Genomic DNA, 26302 nt, shown 5'->3' on the forward strand with positions numbered 1-26302 from the left:
CCACGCATTCTGCTGTGCTCTGTCAGCGTGGGAGGACATCTGGAGCTCCGAGAACATATTATCCCAAGTCCGCCGTTTTCTCCTTCTAATCTTCACTAGCCTCTGTGAAGGAGAAACATTTGCAGCTGGTGGAGGAAAAGAGAGAGGTGGTTAAAAAGACACATTTTAGAGAACAATGGGTACACTCTTTCACGTTAAATTTTGCTGTTCACATTACACAGCACATGTGCTTTTGTTACAAGGTTGCATTTTTCCTCTTATATTGAGGGACTGCCGGTTTGGTGTGAGAGATCACTCATGCAGTGCCAGGCAACAGAATTTGGCTTGCAGGCAGCCATGGTAAGCCACAGTCTTTTGGCTTTTTTAACCTTCATAACACACACAAACCCAACTAACTTCTCTCCCCGCACACACCCAATTCTCTGGGATGATCACTTCACCCCTCCCCCCCACCGCGTGGCTAACAGCGGGGAATATTTCTGTTCAGCTGAGCAGGAACGGGCACCTCTGAATGTCCCCTTAATAACATCATCCCATTTCAACCAGGTGACCGTGAATGATATCAGTCTCCTGAGGATAACAAAGAGAGATAAGGAATGGATGTTGTCTGCATGCCAGCAAACACTGGGACCATACGCTGCCATGCTTTGTTATGCAATGATTCCAGACTACGTGCTACTGGCCTGGCGTGGTAAAGTGTCCTACCATGGCGGACGGGATAAGGCAGCCCTCCCCAGAAACCTTTTGCAAAGGCTTTGGGAGTACATGAAGGAAAGCTTTCTGGAGATGTCCCTGGAGGATTTCCGCTCCATCCCCATACACGTTAACAGACTTTTCCAGTAGCTGTACTGGCCGCGATTGCCAGGGCAAATTAATCATTAATCATTAAACAAGCTTGCTTTTAAACCATGTGTAATATTTACAAGGTACACTCACCAGAGGTCCCTTGTGTGCCCTCAGGATCTGGGAGCAGGCCTTGGGTGAGTTCGGGGGTTACTGGTTCCAGGTCCTGGGTGATAAACATATCCTGGCAGTTGGGGAAACCGGTTTCTCCCCTTCCTTGCTGTGAGCTATTGTCTTCATCATCATCTTCCTTGTCCCCCAAACCCGCTTCCGTGTTGCGTGATTCTCCATTGACGGAGTCAAAGCACAGGGTTGGGTAGAGGTGGCTGCACCCCCTAGCATGGCATGCAGCTCCGCGTAGAAGCGGCATGTCTGCAGCTCTGCCCCGGACCTTCCGTTTGCCTCTCTGGCTTTGTGGTAGGCTTGCCTTAGCGCCTTAATTTTCACGCGGCACTGTTGTGCATCCCTGTTATGGCCTCTGTCCTTCACGCCCTTTGAGACTTTTTCTAATGTTTTGGCATTTCGTTTACTGCAACGGAGTTCAGCTAGCACTGATTCATCTCCCCATATGGCGAGCAGATCCCGTACCTCCCGTTCGGTCCATGCTGGAGCTCTTTTGTGATCCTGGGACTCCATCATGGTTACCTGTGCTGATGAGCTCTGCGTGGTCACCTGTGCTCTCCACGCTGGGCAAACAGAAAATGAAATTCAAAAGTTCGCGGGGCTTTTCCTGTCTACCTGGTCAGTGTATCTGAGTTGAGAGTGCTGTCCACAGCGGTCACAATGAAGCACTCTGGGATAGCTCCGGGAGGCCAATACCGTCAAATTCCGTCCACACTACCCCAAATCCGACCCGGAAAGGCTGATTTCAGCGCTAATCCCCTCGTCGGAGGTGGAGTAAAGAAATTGGTTTAAAGGGCCCTTTAAGTCGAAAAAAAGGGCTTTGTCGTGTGGACGTATCCAGACTTAATTCGATTTAATGCTGCTAAATTTGACCTAAACTCGTAGTGTAGACCAGGCCTAAGAAGGGGCCAATTAACCAGATAGGCCACCTAATTATCTGGCCAGGTAACAATGCCTGCTCCATGGAGCAAACCCCCTGCTTGGAGCAATGCTGAACTACTGGAGGTGATCAGTGTTTGGGGACAGGAGGCTGTGCAGGGACCCAGGATGCCCCACGATCACCCCTCACCCCCTTCCCACAAGACCCATCGTCAAAATGGAGAGAACTGCTCTAGAGCGCTGATCTCATTGGCAATGGAAGTGCTGCTAATGTAAACACTCTCTGACGCCTGAGGAAGTAAGTGAGTACACAAACCAGCGCTTTACTCTCACCAGTTCCCTATCACCGGTGAAACTTATAGCGCAAAAACTCTGCAAGTGTAGACATACCCGCAAACCACTCCCAATGAGGGGCGGTAGCTTCGTCGCTGGGAGAGCATCTCCCGTTGACAAAGTGCTATCCACACCGGCACTTTTCGTTGTTAAAAATTTTGTCGTTCAAGGGGGGGCTTCACACCCCTGAGCAACAAAAGTTTTAATGACAAAAGTACAGTGTAGACATAGCCTTACTTTTCAAAAAAATGAAAGTGAGAACTCAGAGCAATTGAGAGGTCTGACGATATACCCCAACTATTCCTTTGTGCCTCCACTGTGGTGCAAGCTTCACCTTTTGGAAAACACTGATGTAAAGTACTATTTAACACAGGGTAGGGAGAGGAGAGCTTAGAGCACTGGTGACAAATCTGAGGCTCCTAGTGAGTGAGAGGATCTCTGGTCTAGTTGCATTCTCTAGAGTCTGAAACTGGATCTTGTCTACTGGAGGAGTGACCACGTAGCTGTTGTGGAATAACTCTATGTGGACACTATATCCTGGGAGAAAAGTGACTTGATTACAAAATAATTTCTTCACTCACAAAGAGAAGTAATTATTCTTTAATAAAGTCACTTTTATTTCAGAACCAAGCATCCACACAGGGGAGTTAGTTTGGAAGAGATCATTCTCTCCACTCCAGCCCCCCCACCCCTGAAAATAAATTGTAGCATCAGGACTGTGATCATTTTTTACATTATGTCAACCCTTTCAATAGGTAAATAAGATCAAGTTAAGAAAATAAGAAAAGTCCCAAGAAACACCACAACTATTTTAGAACCATTTAGCATGAAAGTTGAAATTCAACTTAAAGATATTAATGGATCTAGTGGACAAAGAACAAAGAACAGAAGATTAAGAGAAGGCTGCAAGTTTCAACAGAGTAAGGAGATATAGAATAAATAATGTAATTCTCACAGGATAACATTAGTAGGCTGTGAACTGTTGCTACTCAAAATTGTTACAGCCTTCCCCTTTTACACGACTAACCCATTCTGCCAAGTAACAAGATGTACAGGCAAATAAATCCATGCACACTAATATAGTGCTGAAGACTAATGCCTTGTAATCACCACAAACAGCAAGTTTTACAAGGCCTACTCCAATTTGGGAAGCGTTTGAGAGATGCTAAGATAACACTTAGTCCTGCCACGAGTGCAGGGGACTGGACTAGATGACCTCTCAAGGTCCCTTCCAGTCCTACAATACTATGCTTTCTATCAAAGCTTTGCTATGGTATGTAAAACTATTTTAATGGCGGCTGGGAACCCTCATGGCCACACTGCACATACCAATAACCCTTCCCCCTCTGATGAAACAACCCCTGGCAAATTTGAATCTCAGGCCCTCAATGGCATTTCAGAGGAAGTCAATGCTCTGCAGCTTTACTGGCTTGTGCCAAGAGAGACTATTGTATCTAACTCAGGTTTTAACTGAGAGTCAAGGTTGGAAGTTGACAGAGCCAATTATTCTAAAAGCATTCACACACCCCAGTATGGAGAGGTTACCTGGCACAGCAGCTGCTGTGAAATCTGTAGAAATACAGAAATGGAAAGTCCAAGGCACTGAAGAGATCACCTGAGGAACAAAGTAATATGCTCAGTGGAAAACTGGCAAAAATACACATAGTTACAAACAACTGGGGAACAACAATTAAATAGTCATTACAGTATTAGTTTAACATTCCTTTACAGCTGCCTGACTCTTTAAATTACTAAGTTTTCCACATTTATAATGTTTTTAATGATTCATTCCTGACTTTCTCAGTTCTAGCTGGTTCCTGCCTTTTGTTCAAAAAGGGGGAAAGGGTTGTAGAAAATGTAAAAGTATTCTTGGCTAATATGTTTCTAATGGCACATAAATGATTGTGTTGACACTGCAGTTTCCAATGACCAGGCATGCACCACATTCGCTAGTTTTACTGGAGGGCCCCCAGGGGTGAATTTGTTTCCACTGAAGTCAGTTAATTCTTTTAGTTCCATGCTGTGCAACAGGAAACATTTACATGTATTGGCTGCTTCCCTCTCTGGAATTTGAACTCTGTCACAAACAGCAAGTCAGGAGGTTTAAAAACATTCTTCCAAATATGAGCGGAGTAGGGCTGGTGAATATTTGCATTTCCAGGAAGTCTGACCCATAGAGCTCTCAGGAGTACCTAGCGTCTGGAGTTCTCTCACCTCCAAGCTCTACAAATTCTCAAAGTGTTTCCCTTCAATTTTTAAAATGTGTGCCTATTTCACTGGGCATTTCTCTTTCATAATTCCTGATGGGAGGACACAGCAGGCACAGTGGCTTTATAAAGCACCAAAAGCTCCCACTAGCTGAAGAGCGGTACCTGTTCATTTCTTAAATACTTTTTCCCTTTGTCTTTCTGACTGGTTGAATCTTCTGTATAAAGAAATATGGACAGGTTCCACCACCACGGCTTTGACTAGTAAACCACAAATTTGCCAGGAACTGGAAATGGGTGACAGGGGATGGATCACTTGATGATTACCTGTTCTGTTCATTCCCTCTGGGACACCTAGTATTGTCACTGTCAGAAGACAGGATACTGGGCTAGATGGACCTTTGGTCTGACCCAGTATTGCCATTCTTATGTTCTAACATACCTCACCTCCCTGAATTATTACTTATCGTTGGCCCTTTGGCCACAGTGAAGGACAAAATCCTACCATGGGCTGTGATGGAGGGGAGAAGTGAATAGTGAAAAAAAAAAAGAGACCCCCTTACTCCATGTGCAAGGAGCAGAGTGAGACCTCAATTTAGCATTGAGAAGAGCATAAGGAAGGAAACCCAGCGTCCAGGCTCGCTGGTAGGCCTTGGTCTCAAGGGAGCAGTCTACCAGCTAATCCTTGGGACTAGCCCCCAGTCAGCTAAAATGCAGGCTATAGTCTACAGTATCTGTTAGTCAGGGTCCCATGCTGCTCTTTTGCAAAGGATGGGTAAGGTCCATATGACAGGCTATTAGATGCAATTAAATATCAGGTCATGGACCTCACAATGATAGGCGCCTTTCCCCTCTCCTCTCTGAACGCTGTATCATGGCCTAGATGGTCCTGATCCTACTCCCGGTTAATTCAGTAGCAAACCTCCTAGCGGTGCAGGATTCAGCCCTGTGGGAGGGCCTGAGACAAGTTTACTACAGTTATTTTGTCATAGCCTTCGTGCAAGCAATTCCACATGGTTTTCTTGTTGCCTCTTCAAGATTTTGCACCAGGATGTAGAGTCTGATCTTAAACTGCATACATTAAAAAAAAAATAATAATCAAACCAGAACCCATAAAAAATAAAGGTTAACACATTCTCTATTCACTTTACCTGCTGGATGGGATGCAGAGGCCAAAAGCACCACACTAAAGAAAGAAAAGATAAATACTTTACCACAAATTGAATACAAAAGTTATGAATAAAGAGAGTACAAACAAACTGCCCACAAATGGACAGTGCACATAACTGTTCATTAATGAGTGAAGTTCTCCCCTATGCAATGGGACAGCACAGGCCTCTGTATCAGTTATGTCATCAAAATGGAGCTTAAGTGGGACTAAAAATAAATAAATAAATAGCGATATCCTATCTCCTAGAACTGGAAGGGACCTTGAAAGGTCACCGAATCCAGCGTCCTGCCTTCACTAGCAGGACCAAGTACTGATTTTGCCCCGATCCCTAAGTGGCCCCCTCAAGGATTGAACTCACAATATTGCTAAGGTTTAGCAGGCCAACCTGGGGTTTATTAGGCCAATGCTCAAACCACTGAGCTATCCCTCCCCCCTATAGTGTGTAAGCCTTGAGCTCGCTCTCTGTACAAGAATTTTGACCTTGTGTGTGCAAACAATGATTTGTGGGCATGATTGGGGTAACTGCATGCGCAGATTAAGCATCCAGTTCCACATGTATGTTTGTGCAAGCACTGAGTGCCCATATTTGTGAGCATCACACTCAAAATGTCACTTAGATGAAAGGAACAAGTATTCATGTTACAATTAGAACATCTATAAAGAAAGAGCATACTAGTGAAACTCCTGGCCTCAGCAGAACTAACAGCATTTAGTTTTCTTTTCTAAAGCTAATCACTGCTGAGTTCCAAACACACTCAACACTGGAAGGGGAATTTTAAAGAATATTTATCAATGCACATTTTCACGCATATATAAATTATAAAATCAATCAGGGCCGGTTCTAGGTTTTGTGGCCTTTGAACTAAGATTTGTGAGGCCCCAGCAAGACTTCTAAGACTGACATAACCAGAGCCAACACCACAAAACTAAAGGGTGAAGGGACTCCCAGTCAATTCTAATGTCTCTCCTGAAAAGCACCCTGTTGTTCAGTTACCACCCTGTCTCCAAGGATAAAAGACTACAGAATTATTGGTCCTTCACCAGGCACAAAGATTCTGTGGCTTTATGGTTTCAAAGAAGCTATGCTTCCAAAGCCAAGTTCTAGCTGCTTCCAAATTGGAACAAGACAACTGTCCATGATGGTCACTGGAGGAAAAGCAACAAAGATGGAGGGCAGCAGTTCAGACAGAGGCCCTGCTTTTTACCTGACTGACCATTGGTAGGCACTGCAGTTATGAAAGTGAAAAGACATGCTGAAGGCATCACAATTTCCCCCAATTAACTGCTACTGTCTCCTGCAGTCCTAGGGCAGATCTAAGATAGCTGCAAGGTACCAACCCAACCAGTAAAGCCATGGAGGCCTACACAATGAGAAGGAGTTGTGGCTACCAAAGACAGGGCCTGCAGCAGGGTCTTACTAGAGTTCAATGAAGCATTGAGCTTTTCTGGCTGGTGCAGGGCATATGTTGATACTAAGGTCCCAAAGGGTGTGGAGGTGAGGGTCCTGGCTCTGAAACCAGTAGTGCAGCACACAAGGCAAAGGGGGAAATTACATGTTAAGCATATGGTCAAGTGGCTTAGGCTTAACATTTTCTTCAAAGTACTTAAAATAAATATTACCTGGCGGAAAATGTCCAGTCTCTAAATATCTGTATTTTTAACAAACAACTGTTGTGCCACAAAGACATTAAAAAGTCAACATTTCTAGATTGTTGAACACACAGTATGTAATTCTCTGCTGCTGCCTCCAAACTAGATACCCAGAAGGAGCTTCAGTTAAATAAACCCCAATTCCACAAATTTACAGATATCATCAATTCTGCTGGTAAACATAGCAAAGGAGGTGAAGGCACGTTGCTTATTACTCAATATGAAATACAACAAGGGAATAAAAGCACAAATGAAGCTGCATCGACAGTGGCGAGAGCTACGGCTGTGCTACAGTCCCCATTTTTGCTTTGTACATATTTTACTGATAAGATTATGGAGAGTAGGAAATGTGTATATGTTTGCCTGGGTAAGAAACTTCATCTGCAAGCAAGGGGAATTGATAACCCTTTGACATCCCAGGCTCAGATCCAAAGAAAACAAAAATCTTAGTGGGGCAGGGGGCAGCCTAAGCTAGTGGGTTAAAACTGAAGTAAACTGCACTGTATTTATGTTCTCAACTGGGCATCTTGTGGCACTGCCTGAAGGACTCTGGGACTTCCCAAAAGACAATTTAGGACACTAGGCAAGGGATAAGGAGTAGAAGCACTAGATCTCTGTGATTTTCCCAAACCCACAATATTTTATTTTGGGCTGCACCTTGTATGCTTTTCTGTCTGATTATGGGGCAGTTTTGTCAGCAAGAAAAGCAATTTATGCCTGCAAAGCTGGCCTTCATCATAGCAAAAAAATCCAGTGCAGCTTTTTGTGCTCATAAATGAGAAACTAGCAACTCTTCCTAAAGCCACTTCTAATGTGGGTGTGCACTCTTACAGGCTTCACACATATTTCTGTCAACACACTTGAATCAAAACCTGAAAACACCCCTCCCCTTCTATGTCCTAGGTTTCTCTTGGCCAGAGACTACCAGTTGTCTGGCACTTCAGTTTCACAGACAAACATCCAATAGATTAAGAGCAACAAACTCAGCCTTTGCTCAGCCTATGGAATTGCCATCATTTCAGGTTTGACAAACATTTGTCAGGTTGGGATGTATTTAATCCTTCCTTGTCGTGGGGGGGGGGTGGACTAGATGACCTCTTGAGGTCCCTTCCAGCCCCACATTTCTAGGATTCCGTGTAAGGAGTGGCACACAGCCACCTCTCCACAGGCAAAAACTTGGGAAGGAATTGTGACTCATTGTTTCTAGGAGAAGCAATTAGTGCCACCACTTTCCAGGTGCACATTACTTTGCCCTCACACTGCACACCCTGCCAGCTCTGCTAGTCACAACATGCGATGGGGAGGAGGAGGACGGAATCAAAACTGCACCCAGTCCTTGCCCAATTGCTGTGGGGGAGAGTACCCAGCATGCATTGCCACCTCTTTGCCCACCCCTCACCCACACTCCAGCCAAGAGAGAGGGAGCACTAGCATCAGCATGTGTGTGAGCAGGACTATTACTGGCACTGTTAGGATAGGCCACAACCTGCCCTGCATTTATGTTTCATCCTATGCAAGAACTGCAGATAGCCCTCCAGAGATAGTGCTTCACTATCACACTATATGTCCCAGCACCTCATTGCTATCTCAGATATGAAAAACTAGGGAAGTTCAAGAGTCTTTTCAAATCTGCAGTCTAAAATTATTTGCATCTTGCCTTGGGAACAACAGCAACAGAGGCAGACTGTGGCATTTTGCAGATTAATTCCCTGCGATTTATCGTCCATGTGCTGATTAAAATAACAAACCCACTCTAAGTCATCACAAAATAGGCCCTATAAGGACTGGGGATTATACAGCTATTGGAATTAGCTCTAAATTAGTTTTGCTAGTGAACAGAAGACTCAGCATTCCATACAATGTATATAATATTTCCACCATTTTATCAAAGTAGATTCTTAAATATTTAAACTGTATATGTCACAGTCAACACACCACTCATTTTGTGTGGAGGGTATGGCGGGGGGACAATGACCAAAGCCCAAAGACACAATAGATGGGAAGGGAAGAACAAAGGAAAAGGAAGAGCAGTAAACACATCTCTTTGCTGGTTGAACCTTGCTAGGTCTCTCAGACCTCTCAAAGTGCTGGTAAATTTGAAAGCAACAAGATGAGTTAAAGCCCATGGAGAGGTAGCTGTGTCCTGCTGCTCTACTCTAGAGCAACAAAATGCCCCCTGAAAAGAACAGGACAATAAGACTGAATCAGACAATCCAGTTATGAGGGAGGCCCTCAAAATGGTCAGCTAGAGCACCCAGTCGTTGATATTGGAACCAAACTTCCCAGCTTTTAGAGACGAAAGGTTTCTATCCAGGCTATGTGGCTGACCGATTATTTGCAGACTGGTAAAAGTGAACTTTAATAGGCTTTTCTAGAATAGTTTTAAGAAATATCACATAAATGGTGGTCAACTTTCTGAGAAAGATATTTTAAGTGATGAGGTGTGAGAAATGCCATATTTTCAAAATCCAGCAAATCCTTCTTCAGACCTATCTAGTTCTGGAAAGTCCACCTCCATGTTTCTAATGCCCACACTAAAGACAGTCTCCTAAAAAATTCATTACAGATTTTAAACAAGAATCAGTGCATGCAGGGACAGGAGGCATTAAGATATTTAGTTTGTTTCATTTACACTCTTGGCAATACTAGATGGAGCAAATATTTGATCTTTTAAAAAAAGAACTTTATACTAATATATTAAAGCCATCCAATAGCTTGGGGCAAAATTTTTAATGCTCCATCCAGGCATCATCTACAGTAAAAGTGCAACTCTGTTTTCATAACCAGGCGGTAACACTTTCATCTGGCCCTGTTACAGCAATCACTGTCAAGTTGTGTTCACACGGTGGCTTTTTCCTGCATAGTGAAATGTAAACCGTCTGATCAGGGTTAGACAAGATGAAGATACAGGCACCAGCAGCATCAGTATGCAGCAGAGGCTGCCCCTTTCCACACCGTCAGTACGCAGCGGAGCTACAACTAGTCTAATAGTGTGAAATTTCCTGAAACGTGCTCAAGTAGACAAGGCCAGTGAGAAGCACCACACATTCACAGAACCTGGCATCTCAGAAGACTGGGGCCTTGTCTGAACAAGGATACAAGGTGTGTTGTTAGCTAACACATGCTAACTAACACATTCTAGAAGACTCGTGTAGACAAGGCAGTGTGTACAACATTCTACGCTGGTCAAGCTTAATCTTAGGCTTCCTCACAGGCTTTAACTTGACCATCTTAACTAGGGTGACCACATTTCCCAATGCTGAACACGGGACACCTGGTAAAATTACTTGTATTCAAGTGAGTTCAACGACAATCAATCAGAACTATGCACTACAAACATTCAAATTAACATTAAGCTGACTGAGCCCCTGTTAAAAAGAAATACTGCGTAGCTGGATTCTTTTTTTAACCTTCTTATCTTTAAGGATTTAGGGTTCACACAGGGAGGGGTGACACACACAGTCCCATACACCTCTCTCACACTGGGGAGGTAACCAACCAACCCCATCCTCCCTGCCCGGTGCTGTCTGCTGTCCATGCCTCGCTGGAGCCCCAGGATGGACTTGCCTCTCCTGGTACCTGGTGCCGCATCTTCCTGAGGCAACACGGGGGGGGGGGGCAAACAGGATATGCAGGGTCACATGCCCCCCTTCCCAGATTTCTTCTAGGGTTCACACCAGAAGATGGCCAGCAGCAGCCTTTCGGCACTGTGCAGGAGGGAAGGGATGGGAGTTGCAGGGGATGCAGTGGGGAGGGATGACCTGGCTCATATCTTTGCAGAGCTCATCACTTCCCCCATACCGCCTCCCTCCGCCCCGGTGGCTGGAAGCAGCTTGTCCTTTCCTGCCTGCACAGTGTCAAAAGGCAGCTAACACCTCCAGGCTGCTGCTGGCCACCGACATAACCCAGCCACCTCCTGTCCCCCGGCTACAGCGTGGGCAGGAAGGGGTTAAGCCCTAAGGATGCATTGTGCATGAAGGCCCAGGGAACCTGACTGCAGGGGCTTCAGCAAACTGGGCCAGAGAGGTGGCTCAGCGGGCGAGGGTGCCTAGGAGGCAGAGCAGCCCCGCACTCCCTGGGGGCAGGACCTATGGCAGAGGGTTGGGGGGGGGGTGAAGAGGGTGCTAAGCCCCTGCCCAGGGGGCTGTTGTGGAGCCTGCAGGGTCAGGGCATGAACAGGCTGGAAATCGCTTCCCTCCCACCCCCCACCCCTGCCACTCCAGAGCTTAGCTGAGGGGCAGAGAGGCTGCCCTGGTCCAGCGCTTTCCCGGGGCACTGGCCCAGCCAAAGGCAGTGGAGGAAAGAAGGAGCCTGCCAGCCAGCTGAGCTGTTGGTGAGCTGAGCGCCCCGACCAGGGGCTGGTTCTCTGCACAGCACTGGGAGCGGGACACGCCCCACTGGGGGGGGATATGGAGGAGCAGCGGGGCTGGGGAAGTGGGGCAAAGTGGCAAAACAGGGAGAAGACAGTGAGAGGGGAGCACGTAAAGGCCGATGGGTGAGCAGCAGAGGTGACATGTAACCAGCTGCCACCTGGCACCTGCCCACACTCACCAGCCACTGCAGCTCACAGCCAGTGCCAGCCGAAAACGGGACGGTGGGCGGGGTCCTCCTGGCCAAGAGCTGGCAGTCAGCGTGGCTGCGCTGATGGACCAGCAGGGGGAGCAGCCGGCCCCACGCACTTCAGCTTGGCCCCGCCACCAGCCTTGTACTTCCACCCCCATCGTCGGCCACTGGACCCCTCTCACTCACCGCTAGTGGGTGGCTGGCGAGCAGGGATCCAGCCATCAGCACGCGCTGCCAGTACGGATTTGGGGGGGGGTGGAGGGGGGGGAGAGAGACAAAAACAGGCAAATTGTCCCGTATTTTCTAAGAAAAAGTCAGGACACCCACAGGAGGGCTTAAATACGGGACTGTCCCTTAAAACACGGGACGTCTCCTCACCCTAAGATTCTTAACATCTGTTAAAGGCAGCTGTGCCCTAGGTTGACCATAACTGGCTAACACAGTTTTAAACAGCACCTAATTAAAATGTTCTAGTTAACACATTTAAAAAACAAAAAACCCACTTTTCCCTGGTCTCAACAATGCCTAATTGCCATGGAACTGAATGTCCCTTAAAAAAAAAAAAAAAAATCCCAGAGCCAAATCAAAGAAATGTAAGTTTCCAACCACCTGCCTCCCTTCTAATCAAAGAAATCAAATGAAGTGGGCATTCACCCACAAAAGCTTATGCTCCAATACTTCTGTTAGTCTTAAAGGTGCCACAGGACCCTCTGTTGCTTTTTACAGATTCAGACTAACACGGCTACCCCTCTGATACTTGACAGCAGATAATCTGGCCCTAAATTTGCAAGCTGCAAAATTCAGATTTGGATCCAAGATCTGAATCTAAGGTTTGGGCCCATCTGTAGTTTTCAACTAAATGACAATGGAGATTCATAGTTCATGCAAGTGCTAATTACAAGGAATAGGATTTTATTGCTTGCTTTACTTTTCCACCTGATCATTAGACAATAGACCCACTTAGGACGTTCTAAGCAGAACCACTCAGTCAAGAATTAATAGATTATTTTTATGCATAAACACCATATTTGCAGTTATGTGAATGAACCTGCGTTCAAAATTACAACAGGTGTCTGTCTCCTTTGTCAAAAATTTGCTTTTTACTTGAGAAACCTAGGAGAACAGATTGATTGCCTTAGGACATGAAACTGCATCATGCAAATGGATACTCATACACTATCAGTGCATGCTGTATTGCTAGATTTTCTTTGGCACATACAAAACCTGCATTAATAGCCTACTCCAGCTCACTTTATTCATGCAAATTGGAAAGTTTTATCTGACTAAGGTGAAGAGGTCTGGACCCTGCTTTTTAACTTTATGTTAATAGAGTTACAAGGTAAAGGTAGTCAACTAACTGCCTTAGGTCTAACCCACTGATGTGTCTGTATAAGGCCCACTCAGAAAGGCACACACCCACACAACATATTTTCATCTCCAGTCATTCTTTCATCTGGTTCTGCTCCTACTTCAAGTTCTTGATTTTATTTCCCTTTCAATGTCATCTTTCTCTAGCACCATCTAATAGTGTGCATGCCTGGGGCTCACCAGGGGTCAGAGAGACTCACAAGCAGATGAAGGCTGCCACAGTATTATTTCCCATCCCTCAATAACAAAGCAAAAGTAAAAATATGGACGTACTTTGTGCCTGCCTCTAGATATCACTTGGTGTTTGGCACAGGCAGGCAAAAGGTGACTGGGTTCAGCATGGGTATTCACAGGCGAGCAGGGAGGTTTGATTACAGGGCCCTACTTAGCTTACTTCAGATAAGGACTTGCAAAAATCCAGAAACAGCCATGCTCACTGACTCCCCTTGGCTATGATTCGATACGCCCAGTTAATGCCAACAACTAGAGGTCTGAATTATCTGCCCCATATACAGCACCATTTTTAACAATCACAGTTATTGCCAATGCTTTTTGCATGGGATGTGTCTATACTTAATACCTCCCCTTTGGTAATAATTGGTGTGGCTTGCTCTCCTCCAGGTTTGCTTTCATCAAGTCATTGTGTCAATCTTACCTTGGGAGATCAGTGATCACTCATAGTTAAAACAGTTACCTTTTCAAGTGTAACTTGGCATGTACACCCATTATCTCACCCCCAAATATTCTACTGTTGGACCCAGGCCCTTTTATAAAGGTACATTAGATTTATTTGGTTAGCAGGAGCATCAGCTGTGCTTCTGAAACAAGGCACTGTTGAAAATGGAAACATCCAACACCTAAGAACAATCACTGTGTATCAAAAGCAAATTCATTTTACCTGAATACATAGTTTATATATTGTTGGTCTAAATCACTAGGAAGAAAAAAGAAAAAAAGAGCTCTATCAGTAAAGCAGTTTAATGGCAGCACTTTCTAACTAGCAGTGATTTAAAATATCAATATATTAATTAAAAACATTTAAATGGTTTTAACAATATTTCAAGTGTATTGCTTAGTCGTCCTTACTAAGGAAAAACTCCCATTAACGTCTATAGAAGTTTTGTCTGACTAAGCATTGGGCGCTTAAGGTATGTCTACATTGCAGTGTAAGCCCAGGGTTCGAACTCAGGCACAAGATTAACCAGCCTTCCACCTACACACAACTCACACTAACCCAGGGCTCGGACTCAGGGTCCCAGGACTCCAGGGGGGTGAAAGGTCTGAGCCTGAGTCAAGCTGGGACCCAGCTCTATTGCTTTGCAATGTAGCTGCAGCCCCACTGGACACGTACTCTGGGAATCCACCAAAATAATTCCACAGTCTCATGGGCTGACTTTCTTTGTCCTCGGGAAAGGCAAGTTTGGTGGACAGTCAAATTTTCCCACAATGCACCATGAACAAAGGTCTGGAGTAGCCACCTTTTGCGAGGGTGCTTGAAAGTCTGAGATATCAATGGTTGCACTCAGGCCAACATAATGTAGTGTAGATGCTGGAGCCCCAGGCTGGGACCCAAAATTCAACAACTCCTAATCTGGGGTTACAAATGAGTGTAGACACTCACGCCCTACGTTAACAAACCCAGGGCCTGCTAACTCGAGTTCTGCTAACCTGAGTTTACACTGCAATGTAGATGTACCCTTCATCTTTAAACACATATGGCAACCAGTCTGGAAAATAAATTTCAGTCTAACCGTATTATAATACAGTTTATACGTACATATCCTGCAGCCACAGGCACCCATATCCATATATGCTACTGCAGACTAATGACAGGACAAATATTCAGGCCGACTTGATTTCAAAGGAGTTACTCACATGAGTAAAATTACGCAAGTGCTAAAGTGCTCATAGGATTGGGGTACAATTTTCAGAAGTACTTAAATGATCAAGGCACCTAAATCTCATTGAAAGTCCATGGGTTTCAGGTACCTAAGTCACTTAGGTGCTTTTGAAAATTTTGTCCTGCATCTGTTATAGTGGAGAGAGAGACAAAAAGATAAGTGCAGACTCTGCAACACTCAAGCTTAACACAAGCCAATGTTTTTAAAATAACTGTGCCAGGAATCAAGAGGTATGTTTTTCTGAATTGGGCCATGATTCGTTAATGATGTACTGTTTAAAGTGAATTCAAACATGAGTTAGCAGTGTTCATCTTAGTGCTGTATACAATACACTTAGGTGTAACGTAAGGATGACAGTCAACACTGTTCATTTTATCAGAAAAGTTACTATTGGTCAGTTGGTAGCCAGCAAAGGGTACATCTTCACTACCCGCCGTATCAGCGGGTAGCAATCGATTTATCCGGGATCGATATATCGCGTCTCGTTAAGACGCGATATATCGATTCCCGAACGTGCTCACTGTCGACTCCGGAACTCCACCAGAGCGAGCGGCGGTAGCGCAGTCGACGGGGGAGCCGCGGCCGTCGATCCCGCGCCGTGTGGACCCCAGGTAATTCGATCCAAGATACTTCAACTTCAGCTACGCTATTCGCGTAGCTGAAGTTGCGTATCTTAGATCGATTCCCCCCCCCACAGTGTAGACCAGCCCAAAGAAAGTTAATGTATCAAGGGTCACCTCACTTATCTCAATAAAGCAGAGTGGAGAGGCCTATAGTTTACCTGTCCTCTAAATAAATGTCTACCCTTCTATGATGGCCATGCTTTTCCTTTAAAAAAGAAAACAAAAACAAAAAAGTTACCTTAAGGAACTAGTTTTCCACAACTTGTGAACGACTTTGTAAACCCCTGTAATTGAAATGACATGTGTAACTGGTCTAGTACACGATCATTCTGGTTAACGTGTTATATTCATTTGACAGTTGTACACACAGATATTTGTACTTTGTACCAGCATGGCACAAAGGATGCACACAATTGCTAACAAAAATAACCTAAAATAACTGTTCTTGAGGGCACAGCTACACTGCAATAAAAGACCCATGGCACAGCTCCTGCTGGCACAGATCAGCTGAATCACACTTGTGGGGCTTGGGCTGCAAGGCTATAACATTGTAATGTAGACTTGTGGTCTCAGGCTGGAGCCCTGGCTCTGAGCCTGAGTCAGCTGATCCAGGCTCTGAGATTCAGTGCCACAGGTTTTTCATTGCAGCATAGACATACCCTAATAGTGCCTTAGTGTGCTTTGATCTAGTCCTGTTTCAAAGCAAGTTAGATCAAAAATCACTAGAAAACAGTGCATGTCTGCAGGGTCCATGTGGGCACTTAGTGTGCAGCAGACTATTGTGGAACAGGTTGTCACAGGATGCAGCCCTCATTGCCAGACTGGCACCTCCTCCAGGTCATGCTGGGGATCAGCTTGAGGCCAACCCATCCAGGGTCTGCCATCAGCGCTCTGTCTTTGCTCCTGCCTACGGCTCCTCTCGCAGCATCCTCTTCTCAACTCAGCCCTCCAGTAGGTCGTCATCTGTATTTCTCCCTCTCGGGAGGTGGGGGGAAGGGGTATCTCTGTCCAACAGTCCAGCCACTTCCCCAGTGGCAAGTGGGGAGGACCAGGGCCTGCCCACTACTCCAGGCCCCAACCCAGGGACCCTGTAAATAGCAGCCTCCTGCCGTTCTACTGTCAATGCTGCTCTGTTTCCCTGGGCCACTTCCCCATGGCCCTAGCGTCTTCTTCACCCTCACCTCAAGGCACTCAGCGGCTCAGTCCCAGGAGCCAGCCACTGCTCTGTCCAAGGTGCTTACAATTCTCTCAGCCCTCTAGGGATTGCAGTCCTTACTCCCTGGGCTCCCAGCAGCAACTGACCCTGCTCTGCCCTGTGGCTCTTATTATATGGGACCACTGGTCCATGACTGGCTGTTCCTTGCAGCCTCTCTCCTATTGGCTGCTTCTTGTGCAGCCTTCCCAGGGCTGTATTAACCTCTTCTCTGCCAGTGTGGGGTGGACGCCCCATCACACAGATTAACACCATAGCTTGTCCCAGACTAGAATAGAGTCTCTAGACACTATACAAACATACAGTAAGAGATAATCCCTGCACCAAAGAGTTTATAACCTTAATAGACCAGGTGGAAAGGAAGTACTATTATCCCCATTTTACAGATAGGGAATTGACACACAGAGAGACCAAGGCCCAGATCTTCAGAGGTATTTAGGCACCAAACAGGAGCATCTAGGTTTGAGGGACTTGCCCAAGGACATACAGCAAGTCTATTGCAGAGCCAAGAATTAGCTCAGGTTTTCTGAGACCTGGTCCAATGCTTTAGCCACAAGACCACCTCTCTAGGGGTGGTGATTTTAAAGATGTAGATGAATCGGAGACTGATTAATCCTGTGTTTTTAAATTTTGTCCTTTTAAAATGTGTATATGTTTTATTGAGTTGTGTCAATTTAAAATTAGAATTTATTTTTATATTTATGTTTTGTAAATGACCTATGGCTAAGACCCTATATATTAATAAATGTATTATTAATTATTGCTACTTTCCTGATCTGCAAATTCTCCAGGCTTGACTGTTTAAACTACCATGGAAAGAGTGTGTCACTGACATCAGATTTACTATGCCAAAACCAATAATCCCAGAATTTATTCAAATTACAGAAAAATATCCAAATGCCCATAGAAAAGAAAACCACAGTTTAAATTAAAAAATGCAAGAGGATTGTATACTCATATACAAATATAACCCAAAATTTCACCACCCTTCCTCCAGGAGTATGTTCTGTACAGATTTTCAGTATTTTAAAATATTATCTGTTAACGGACATTTTAAATGAAATCAGTGTGTGTAAGTAACGCCCAGACCACAAGCTATTAGTAAATGTTTTCCAAGGAAGATCTATTAGTGAGCACAGCATCAAAACCCTGCAAAACAACCACTGTTTATTAAAATTATATGTGAAATTTCTGATCCAGTTACCATTGACTGCCATACCTACTTTCCTCTATTGTTGTTTTCAATTTAAAAAGCTATAAAGGCAGAGGGGGCGGGCTTTCCTATTTTCTGCTGTGCAAGGCAGTATGACAATAAACCCTCTTTTATCTTTCATCAAAATATTTTTTCTTCTTTCTATTATCAGTTTAAATTTCCCTATCTTCACAAGAAGGCCATAATTTCCCTGCTTGATGGGTTTATTTTCTCAGACAAGTTTTTCAAAACTTACCAACACAGATCAAGTGAATTAGAGCCCAGAAATAGCCATCTGGATCAAACTGCAACAGAGAACAGCTAAATAAATAAATGCACATGCATGTAAATACGTCCACAAATACTTCTTTTGTATTTGGTTTCACAAATTAAAAGCAATGGGAACTGCACTATAAACGACAACACATTAGGAGAGATTAAAGATTTCTCAAAGACTCTCTTAGAGCCCAGAGGATCATCCTCCCTCTGTGTATCTGGACTTTATATTCCATGGACCAGCTCATCAGCTGGTAAAAATCAGTATAGTTCAATTGGCTTCCATGCATTGATTTAAATAACCTGAGAATCCAACCCCCTAATCTCCACTCTCTGCTGTCAAACCCTGGCATTGCAGCTACTCTTCTTCAAGCAGAGGAGAAGAGACATGACTCCCTCAGAAACTTGTCACAACCAATTCTCCTAAATTAGCATAGCAGACGGGGGACTGCTGCAGAGTACTGTACTGTGTTTCTTCCCACAGTAGCCAGTCATTCCGTCTCTCCAAGGGTACCTCTACACAGCCAAAAAGACCTGTAGTAGCATGTCTCAGAGCCAGGGTCAACTGACTCACGCTTGCTGGGCTTGGGCTGCGGGGCTAAAAATAGCAGTGTAGATGTTTGGACTCAGGCTGGCGCCTGGGCTCTGAGACCCTTTCTCCTTTTTGGGTTTCAGAGCCCCAGCTCCAGCCCGAGCCCAAATCTCTACACTGCTATTTTTTAGCCCAGCAGCCCAAGACCTGCAAGCCCAAGTCAATTGACTCAAGCTCTGAAACTCACTGCTGCGGGGGTATTTTTTGCTGTGTACACGTACCCTAGGATTCTCAGCCTCTGCAGGCTTGTAACAGGAGAGACCATATGACTGGATCAAACAAAGATTGCAGTGCAGACCACTAGGCCTGCCCCAGATGTGTACCTTCTGTTACAGTATCCACTCTTTCAGTACACAGGCACACACACCATACATACAAAAAACTTTACTGTCGGGAAAAAATGCCTTAACGTCTACTACTTAGTTTGGGAGCTTTTGGGAGCAGGGCCCAATCTGTCTTTTATGTTTGTGCAGTACCTGAATAATGGGGTCCTGGTCTATGACTGTCTATCATAGACAGATGCTCTCCATGCTTCTATGGCCATCTTTGTATCTCACAGTCTATAATTTATCCTTACAACACAAGTGTTATTATCCCCATTTTACAGATAGGAAACTGAGGTACAGAGAAGCAAAGTGACTTGCTCAAGATCACCTAGGAAGTCTGTGGCAGAGCAGGAAATTAAACCTGGGTTTCCTGAGTCCCAGGCTAACACCTTAACCACTGGAACATACTTCCTCAAGATTGAGTCTCTTAAAAACTACCGCAATACAAATAAATAAAATAATAATGATCATATACTTTGTTATTAGGGCTGTCAAGCAATTAATTTTTTTTAAATCGCGATTAATCGCACAATTTTAAAAATTAATCACGTGATTAATTGCACTGTTAATAATAGAATACCATTTATTTAAATATTTTTGGATGTTTTCTACATTTTCAAATATATTGATTTCAATTACAACAATTAAAGTGTACAGTGCTCACTTTATATTTATTTTTTATTACAAGTGTTTGCACTGTAAAAAGACAAAAGAAATAGTATTTTTCAATTCACCTAATACAAGTACTGTAATGCAATCTCTTTATCATGAAAGTTGAACTTGCAAATATAGAATTATGTACAAAAGTACTGCATTCAAAAATAAAACAATGTAAAGTTTTAGAGCTTGCATGTCCACTCAGTCCTACTTCTTGCTCAGCCAATCGCTCAGACAAACAAGTTTGTTTATATTTGCAGGAGATAATGCTGCCCGCTTCTTGTTTACAATGTCACCTGAAAGTGAGAACAGGCGTTCTCATGGCACTGTTGTAGCTGGTGTCGCAAGATATTTATGTGTCAGATGCGCATGCTTCAACCACCATTCCAGGGGACATGCGTCCATGTTGATGATGGGTTTTGCTTGAAAACAATCCAAAGCAGATCGGACCGACGCATGTTCATTTTCATTATCTGAGTCAGATGTCACCAGCAGAAGGTTGATTTTCTTTTTTGGTGGTTCGGGTTCTGTAGTTTCCGCATCAGAGTGTTGCTCTTTTAAGACTTCTGAAAGACTTCTGAAAGTCTCCCTACCCCGTCCCTCTCAGATTTTGGACGGCACTTCAGATTCTTAAACTTTGGGTCGAGTGCTGTAGCTATTTTTACAAATCTTACATTGTTACCTTCTTTGCATTTTGTCAAATCTGCAGTGAACTTGTTCTTAAAACAAACAACAACATGTGCTGGGTCATCATCCAAGACTGCCGTAACATGAAATATATGGTAGAATGCAGGTAAAACAGAGCAGGGGACATACAATTCTCCCCCAAGGAGTTTAGTCACAAATTTAATTAACACATTATTTTTTTAATGAGCGTCATCAGCATGGAAGCATGTCTTCTGGAATGGTGGCCGAAGCATGAAGGGGCATATGAACGTTTAGCGTATTTGGCACGTAAATACCTTGCAATGCCAGCTACAAAAGTGCCATGCAAATGCCTGTTCTCACTTTCTGGTGACATTGTAAATAAGAAGAGGGCAGCATTATCTCCTGTAAATGTAAACAAACTTGTTTGTCTTAGCAATTGGCTGACCAAGAAGTAGGATTGAGTGGACTTGTAGCCTCTGAAGTTTTACACTTTTTGTTTTTGAGTGCAGTTATGTAAAAAAAAATTTAAAAATCTCCATTTGTAAGTTGCACCTTCAGGACAAAGAGATTGCACTACAGTACTTGTATGAGGTGAATTGAAAAATACTATTTCTTCTGTTTATCATTTTTACAGTGAAAATATTTGTAATCAAAATATACACTTTGATTTCAATTACAACACAGAATACAAGATATATATGAAAATGTAGAAGAACATCCAAAATATTTAATAAATTTCAATTGATAGTCTCTTGTTTAACAGTGCGATTAAAACTGCGATGAATCGTGATTATTAATTTTTTTGAGTTAATCGCTTGAGTTAACTGCGATTAATCAACAGCCCTAGTTATATTAAACATAATAGGCCAAGGAGACAGTTTTATAACCCTTCACAAAACTGACTGTGAATTACCTTAGCACACAAGCAAAAGCCATGCAAATATATTCCCCCTGCTTGGAAACAGGACTCCCAAATACCAAGGTCAAAGACAGCTGACAAAACAGAACCCACCTGCATGTCAAACAAAGGAAGGCACCCTGCTGCGATCAGGAGGAATAGCACACTGTGTGAAAGAAAACAAAGACCTATAGTTCGTAACCCAATGCTGCACTCTCAGATCAGATTGGGAATTTCCATTCAATCTCACATTGACATCCCTTCATTTTTACATAGATTATCACCTTTTCCACCAACAGGAAGGTATTTTACCTATTCTCCTTTGTATTTAACAACAAAAAAAGAATTTAATCAGCAGAAAAGAATACCCGTGCAAAATATACATGAGTTAATGCTGTGGACAAGCTTTGTACCTGAGAGTATTCATCATATTGTGCCAGATTCTCCCTTACCATCCAGTCCCTTTGTACCACTCCGGCAGCACAAAGGGGGGTCAGGTTATGGCGATAAATGGCCAGCAAAGAGTTCCACTTGTTGAGGGGAGTTCCCTGCTGTCATAAGCCCAGCAGAGGTGGCACCTGCACCAGCCACTCCTCCCCCGACTCCTAGCATAGGGAGCACACTGGGGCCACGGTGGACTGAGGGTGCAAAGGAGAGAAGCTCTAATATACCAATCCTCCACTGGTGTAAGGTCCCTAAAGCTGCTCTTACTCACGTCAGGGCTGAGTCAATTGCAGAACCAGGTAGCTAAAACCTGCTCTTTGACAGCACCCTTCTCCCCTGCTCCAGGAGGAGCTCAGATGCAGGACAGAATTAAGCCTGTTTTCTTTAATTGTTGTAACCCTCATCCCTCCCTATGTATCCCTTCCTTCATCTGTTGTCGTCATTTCTTAAATTCACCTAATTCAGAATGTATGCATTTTGGGCCAAAGTTCGTGTCTATCTTTATTTCTGCAACACACCATGAAAAGTTAGGAACTCTGCATCAATAGTAACAATAATGAACAATTGTTTTGCAGTTAGTTTTCCAGGGTTGTGAGGTGTTTTTTGGCTGTTGGGCTTTTTTTTTTTTTTTTTTTTAAATGTGGCAGGGGAAAGCAAAACCAAGCAAGAAAAACTCAGGCCTGCTTGATGGAGATAATCCAGTGATCAAAACCCATGTATAACAAGATCACTGGGAAAAAACACCTGGATTGAAAAAAGTTCTAACACATCAATGAATGTGTTGCTTCTAAGCAGCATAAATGTTAAACTAATCTTCTCTGATTAGGGGCAAGGGGGCAGCTGTACTCTCAAGCTCCAAAACAAAGTGGCTAATCCACACTCTAAGGCAGCGTTTTTCAAACTTTGGGTCACAACCCAGTACTGGGTTGCAGCATATCAGGCACTGGGTCACTCTGGTCAGCACCGCCAACCAGGTCGTTAAAAGTCCCATCGGCGGTGCTGCCCAGCTGAGGCAGGCTAGTGGCTACCTATTTCGACACCACGGTGCGCCCCGGAAGCGGCCAGCAGTGGGTTCGGCTTCTAGGCAGGGGGCCATGGGGCTCCGCGCACCGCCCCTGACCTAAGCACCAGCTCCGCACTCCCTTTGGCCAGGAACTGGCCAATGGGAGCTGGGGGGGGGGGGCAGTGCCTGTGGGCAAGAGTTGGCGCGAAGCCGCTTGCACGCCTCCGCTTAGGAGTCAGACCTGCTGCTGGCCGCTTCTGCGGCGCAGCGCAGTCAGCGGTGCCAAGACAGGCAGAAAGCCTGCCTTAGCACCCCCGCTGTGCCACTGACTGGGAGCTGCCTGAGGTAAGCCTGCGCCCCAACACCACGCCCAATCCCCTACCCCAGCCTTGAGCCCCCCCCCACAAACCCGAAGCCCCTCCTGCACCCCAACCCCAGAGCCTGCACCCCCAGCCCAGAACCCTGACCCCCTCCCGCACCCAACCTCCTGCCCCAGCCCTGAGCCCCTCCCACACGCCAAACCCCTCATCCCCAGCTCCGTTGGGTCGCAGGCATCAACAATTTTCTTCAACTGGGTCCCCAGAAAAAAAGTTTGAAAACCACTCCTCTAAGGGGTTGTGTGGAAGGGAAGGAGCACTTGGTCTTCTGAATGAATGGCTTTTCTATTTGTTATTCTCCCTCTCTCCTTTTCAGAGGTTAAACTTATAGGGGCAACAAATAAAGAGCCAGATTCTTCCACCTAGCATGAGAAAGGGTGGCAGAATTGGGCCCTATAATTTTCAGAAAGGCCATTCTTGAGCTACTTTAAAGCTTCATTCTTTTGCTGTTTATGATTATCCTTTGGAAGCTTAAACTTGAAATATGTTTCCTTTCCAAAACATTTTTTGCCTCCATCCCGTGCATGCAATGGTTTGTTAGTTATAATCACTGGCCTTCCAGCAATGCCATTTAAATTATACAAAGGCGGGGGGGAAATCTATTTATACAATTGTTTTTAGAAAATATATAAAGATAATTTAATTACATAAATGTTGCAACGTGGGCCTACTGCTGCCCATAGTAATGTGTCTTAAGTTATACATTGTTTTGGTGTTCCATTACCTGAAGCAAATATAGAAACCAGAGCCAAAACCAGTGCAATTCACCCCATCTGAGTAGCTTAAAAAACTTACCTACAGATTTTTAGGAGAGAGGTCTGCTGTATAAAAAGAAAGAAAATGTGCTCAAAAGATTTAAAGTGACTGATCGCTGAAAAAGTAATCATTTTTTGCATTAAGATGGGAGATAGATTTCAAACATTTTCTCTGGTGACTAAATATTTGCTATACATAACAAAAATTCAGAACTAATAATTTAATAAAATAAGTTCTACATATGGTGGAAAAGAGTCTCCCAACAAAGAGTTAAAGCCATTATAGATCATCCCAAACGGCAAATAAATTGGTTCAGAGGCTGACAAACAACAATAAACCAGCCATTGTGCTTGACTGGGACACTTACTTTGCAGTAGAATGAGGATTATAGATTGGCATAAACCAATCTCAGAACTGAATTTTCAGCATACTGGTCATCTTAACCTGAAACCAGATATGAATTTCATACCTGGCCTTCATCTTGGAGTGAGCCAAAAGCCTGGATGTCAATACACCCAAACTGTGGCGCGGCTGGATCAAATTATAGACATTTGTACAGTCTTTGAGCTTCAGTTTTTTAGTGGCACCCAGTGCTGGCTGTTTGTCTTTTATTCTACACACCAGAGATGTAATTAATGGAAGATTCCTTTCAAACTAGAGGAGGCTTCATGTGGTGTGAAGTGCTTGCCAGGGCCACTCTACACAGCAAATCACACTGATATCTAATAAGCAGGATCTCCAATACATCTTAAGACTAGAGACAGATCCCACTCCTATTAAAGGAAATGGGAATCTTTCTCCTGACTTAAATGGGAATTGCACTCTATAAGAGTACAGCTACACTGCGTTTTAAAACACATGGCAACAAGTCTCAGCGCCTGCATCTATAGACATGGACTCATAGTTATGGCCCTAAAACCAGCTGTGTAGACATTGTGGTTCAGGCTGGGGCTCGGTCTCTGAAGCCCACCCTGCCTTCTTGGGCTTCAGAGCCCAAACTCCAGCCCAAACCCGAATGTCCACACAGCTGTTTTTAATTCTGTAGCGCTAACCCGATGAGCCCAAGTCTGTAGACCTGGGTTCTGAGATTCGCAGCCATGGGATTTAAAAAGCAGTGCAAACATACCCCAGAGCATCTAAAAATGTATGGTTCCCCCCCCCGCCCGACTTTCATGTTCAGATGCAATCAATTCCAGCTGTGTATAGTTCATATCATTTATCAAATCACTATACACACAGTACCTGCAAGATTTAAGGGGCCCAATTCTCCTGCTATTGAGGTCAAAGGATCAAGTTCTTATATCTGGCAAAAGGAGATGGGATTTTCATTTTCAAAAGGAACAAGTCATCAGGATCAAACCAGTCTTAAAAAATACAGATCAAATTGTCAATATGCATTCAAAGTATTTCCCTAGTCAAGGAAAAGGTCAATAGCTTGATATTTGCTGACAGTGACTGCTGTCTCTGAGACTCACTGCAGTGCAATCAGTGCAGACAGGAAAGCATGCAGGACTAATTTAGATATTAAAAGAAATACAGCATCTTGTTATAGTGCAGTTACATTACTGGAACTGGCCTTTCATATATCAATTACCTCTTTCTGCACAAACTTCTGGAATCCACAGGTTATAACTTCTGCTGTATTGTGGACAGTAAGGAACACAGGAATTGGCTGCCACCGGAGGAGGAAAATGACATTCAGAATTAGTACCCTCTCTCTCTACAGTAAGCTGTTATTCATTTTCCTATATCTGTCTATTGATACAGAAACTTGGGTGTTACTTAAGAATAAGGCATTGTGGATGCCATGGTTTTACAGGTTTACCATCAGTTTCTCCTACAGAGAATTGTCATAAACTAGGGAAGTAGTATAGAATAAGGTACTCAAGCAGTACTGGAATTCTACCTTCAAGCCAAAAGGACCCAGAGGAGCCTCTTGCTGCTACTCCAATGAAAGTAATCAAGAAATAGACAACAATAATAGTGATTAATCTGACTCCAGGTGAAGTCAACTAGACTGCAGGTGCTCAGCACTTTTTGAAAATCAGGTCTGAGGTGTCTCAGATTGACAGCCAAAAACTGAGGCAACCCAACGTCAGAAAATGTTGATTTTAATTCTCAAAATACTCATGTGAGAAAAGTAAAAATTAACATCCACAGATGGGGAAAACAGACTCGGAGAGATTAGTTCATGGTTGTAAAGTGCTTGAGATCCACTTGGATGATAAATAGTGTATGCACCAAATACATCTTAGATTT

General features: G+C 44.1%; 1 protein-coding gene across 3 annotated transcripts in view; it reads right to left on the minus strand.

Moving 5' to 3' along the window:
* TMEM241 (transmembrane protein 241) overlaps window positions 1-26302 on the minus strand; it is a 79412-nt gene that overhangs the window by 36988 nt on the left and 16122 nt on the right. For 2 of the 3 annotated variants that reach the window (XM_026661606.1, XM_026661597.1), the window contains 8 exons: window positions 25638-25715; window positions 24083-24108; window positions 21578-21629; window positions 18323-18371; window positions 15900-15945; window positions 14036-14071; window positions 5537-5571; window positions 3724-3793 (listed from right to left, as the gene is read on the minus strand). In XM_026661606.1, the coding sequence (XP_026517391.1) occupies window positions 3724-3793; window positions 5537-5571; window positions 14036-14071; window positions 15900-15945; window positions 18323-18371; window positions 21578-21629; window positions 24083-24108; window positions 25638-25715 (392 nt within the window). The remainder of the gene's footprint in view (window positions 1-3723; window positions 3794-5536; window positions 5572-14035; window positions 14072-15899; window positions 15946-18322; window positions 18372-21577; window positions 21630-24082; window positions 24109-25637; window positions 25716-26302) is intronic. The other variant, XM_026661600.1, reaches the window with a different exon arrangement.

This window comes from Terrapene carolina, unplaced genomic scaffold (assembly GCF_002925995.2).
Source record: "Terrapene carolina triunguis isolate 2854851 unplaced genomic scaffold, T_m_triunguis-2.0 Scaffold58, whole genome shotgun sequence".
NCBI classification, from domain to species: Eukaryota; Metazoa; Chordata; order Testudines; family Emydidae; genus Terrapene; species Terrapene triunguis.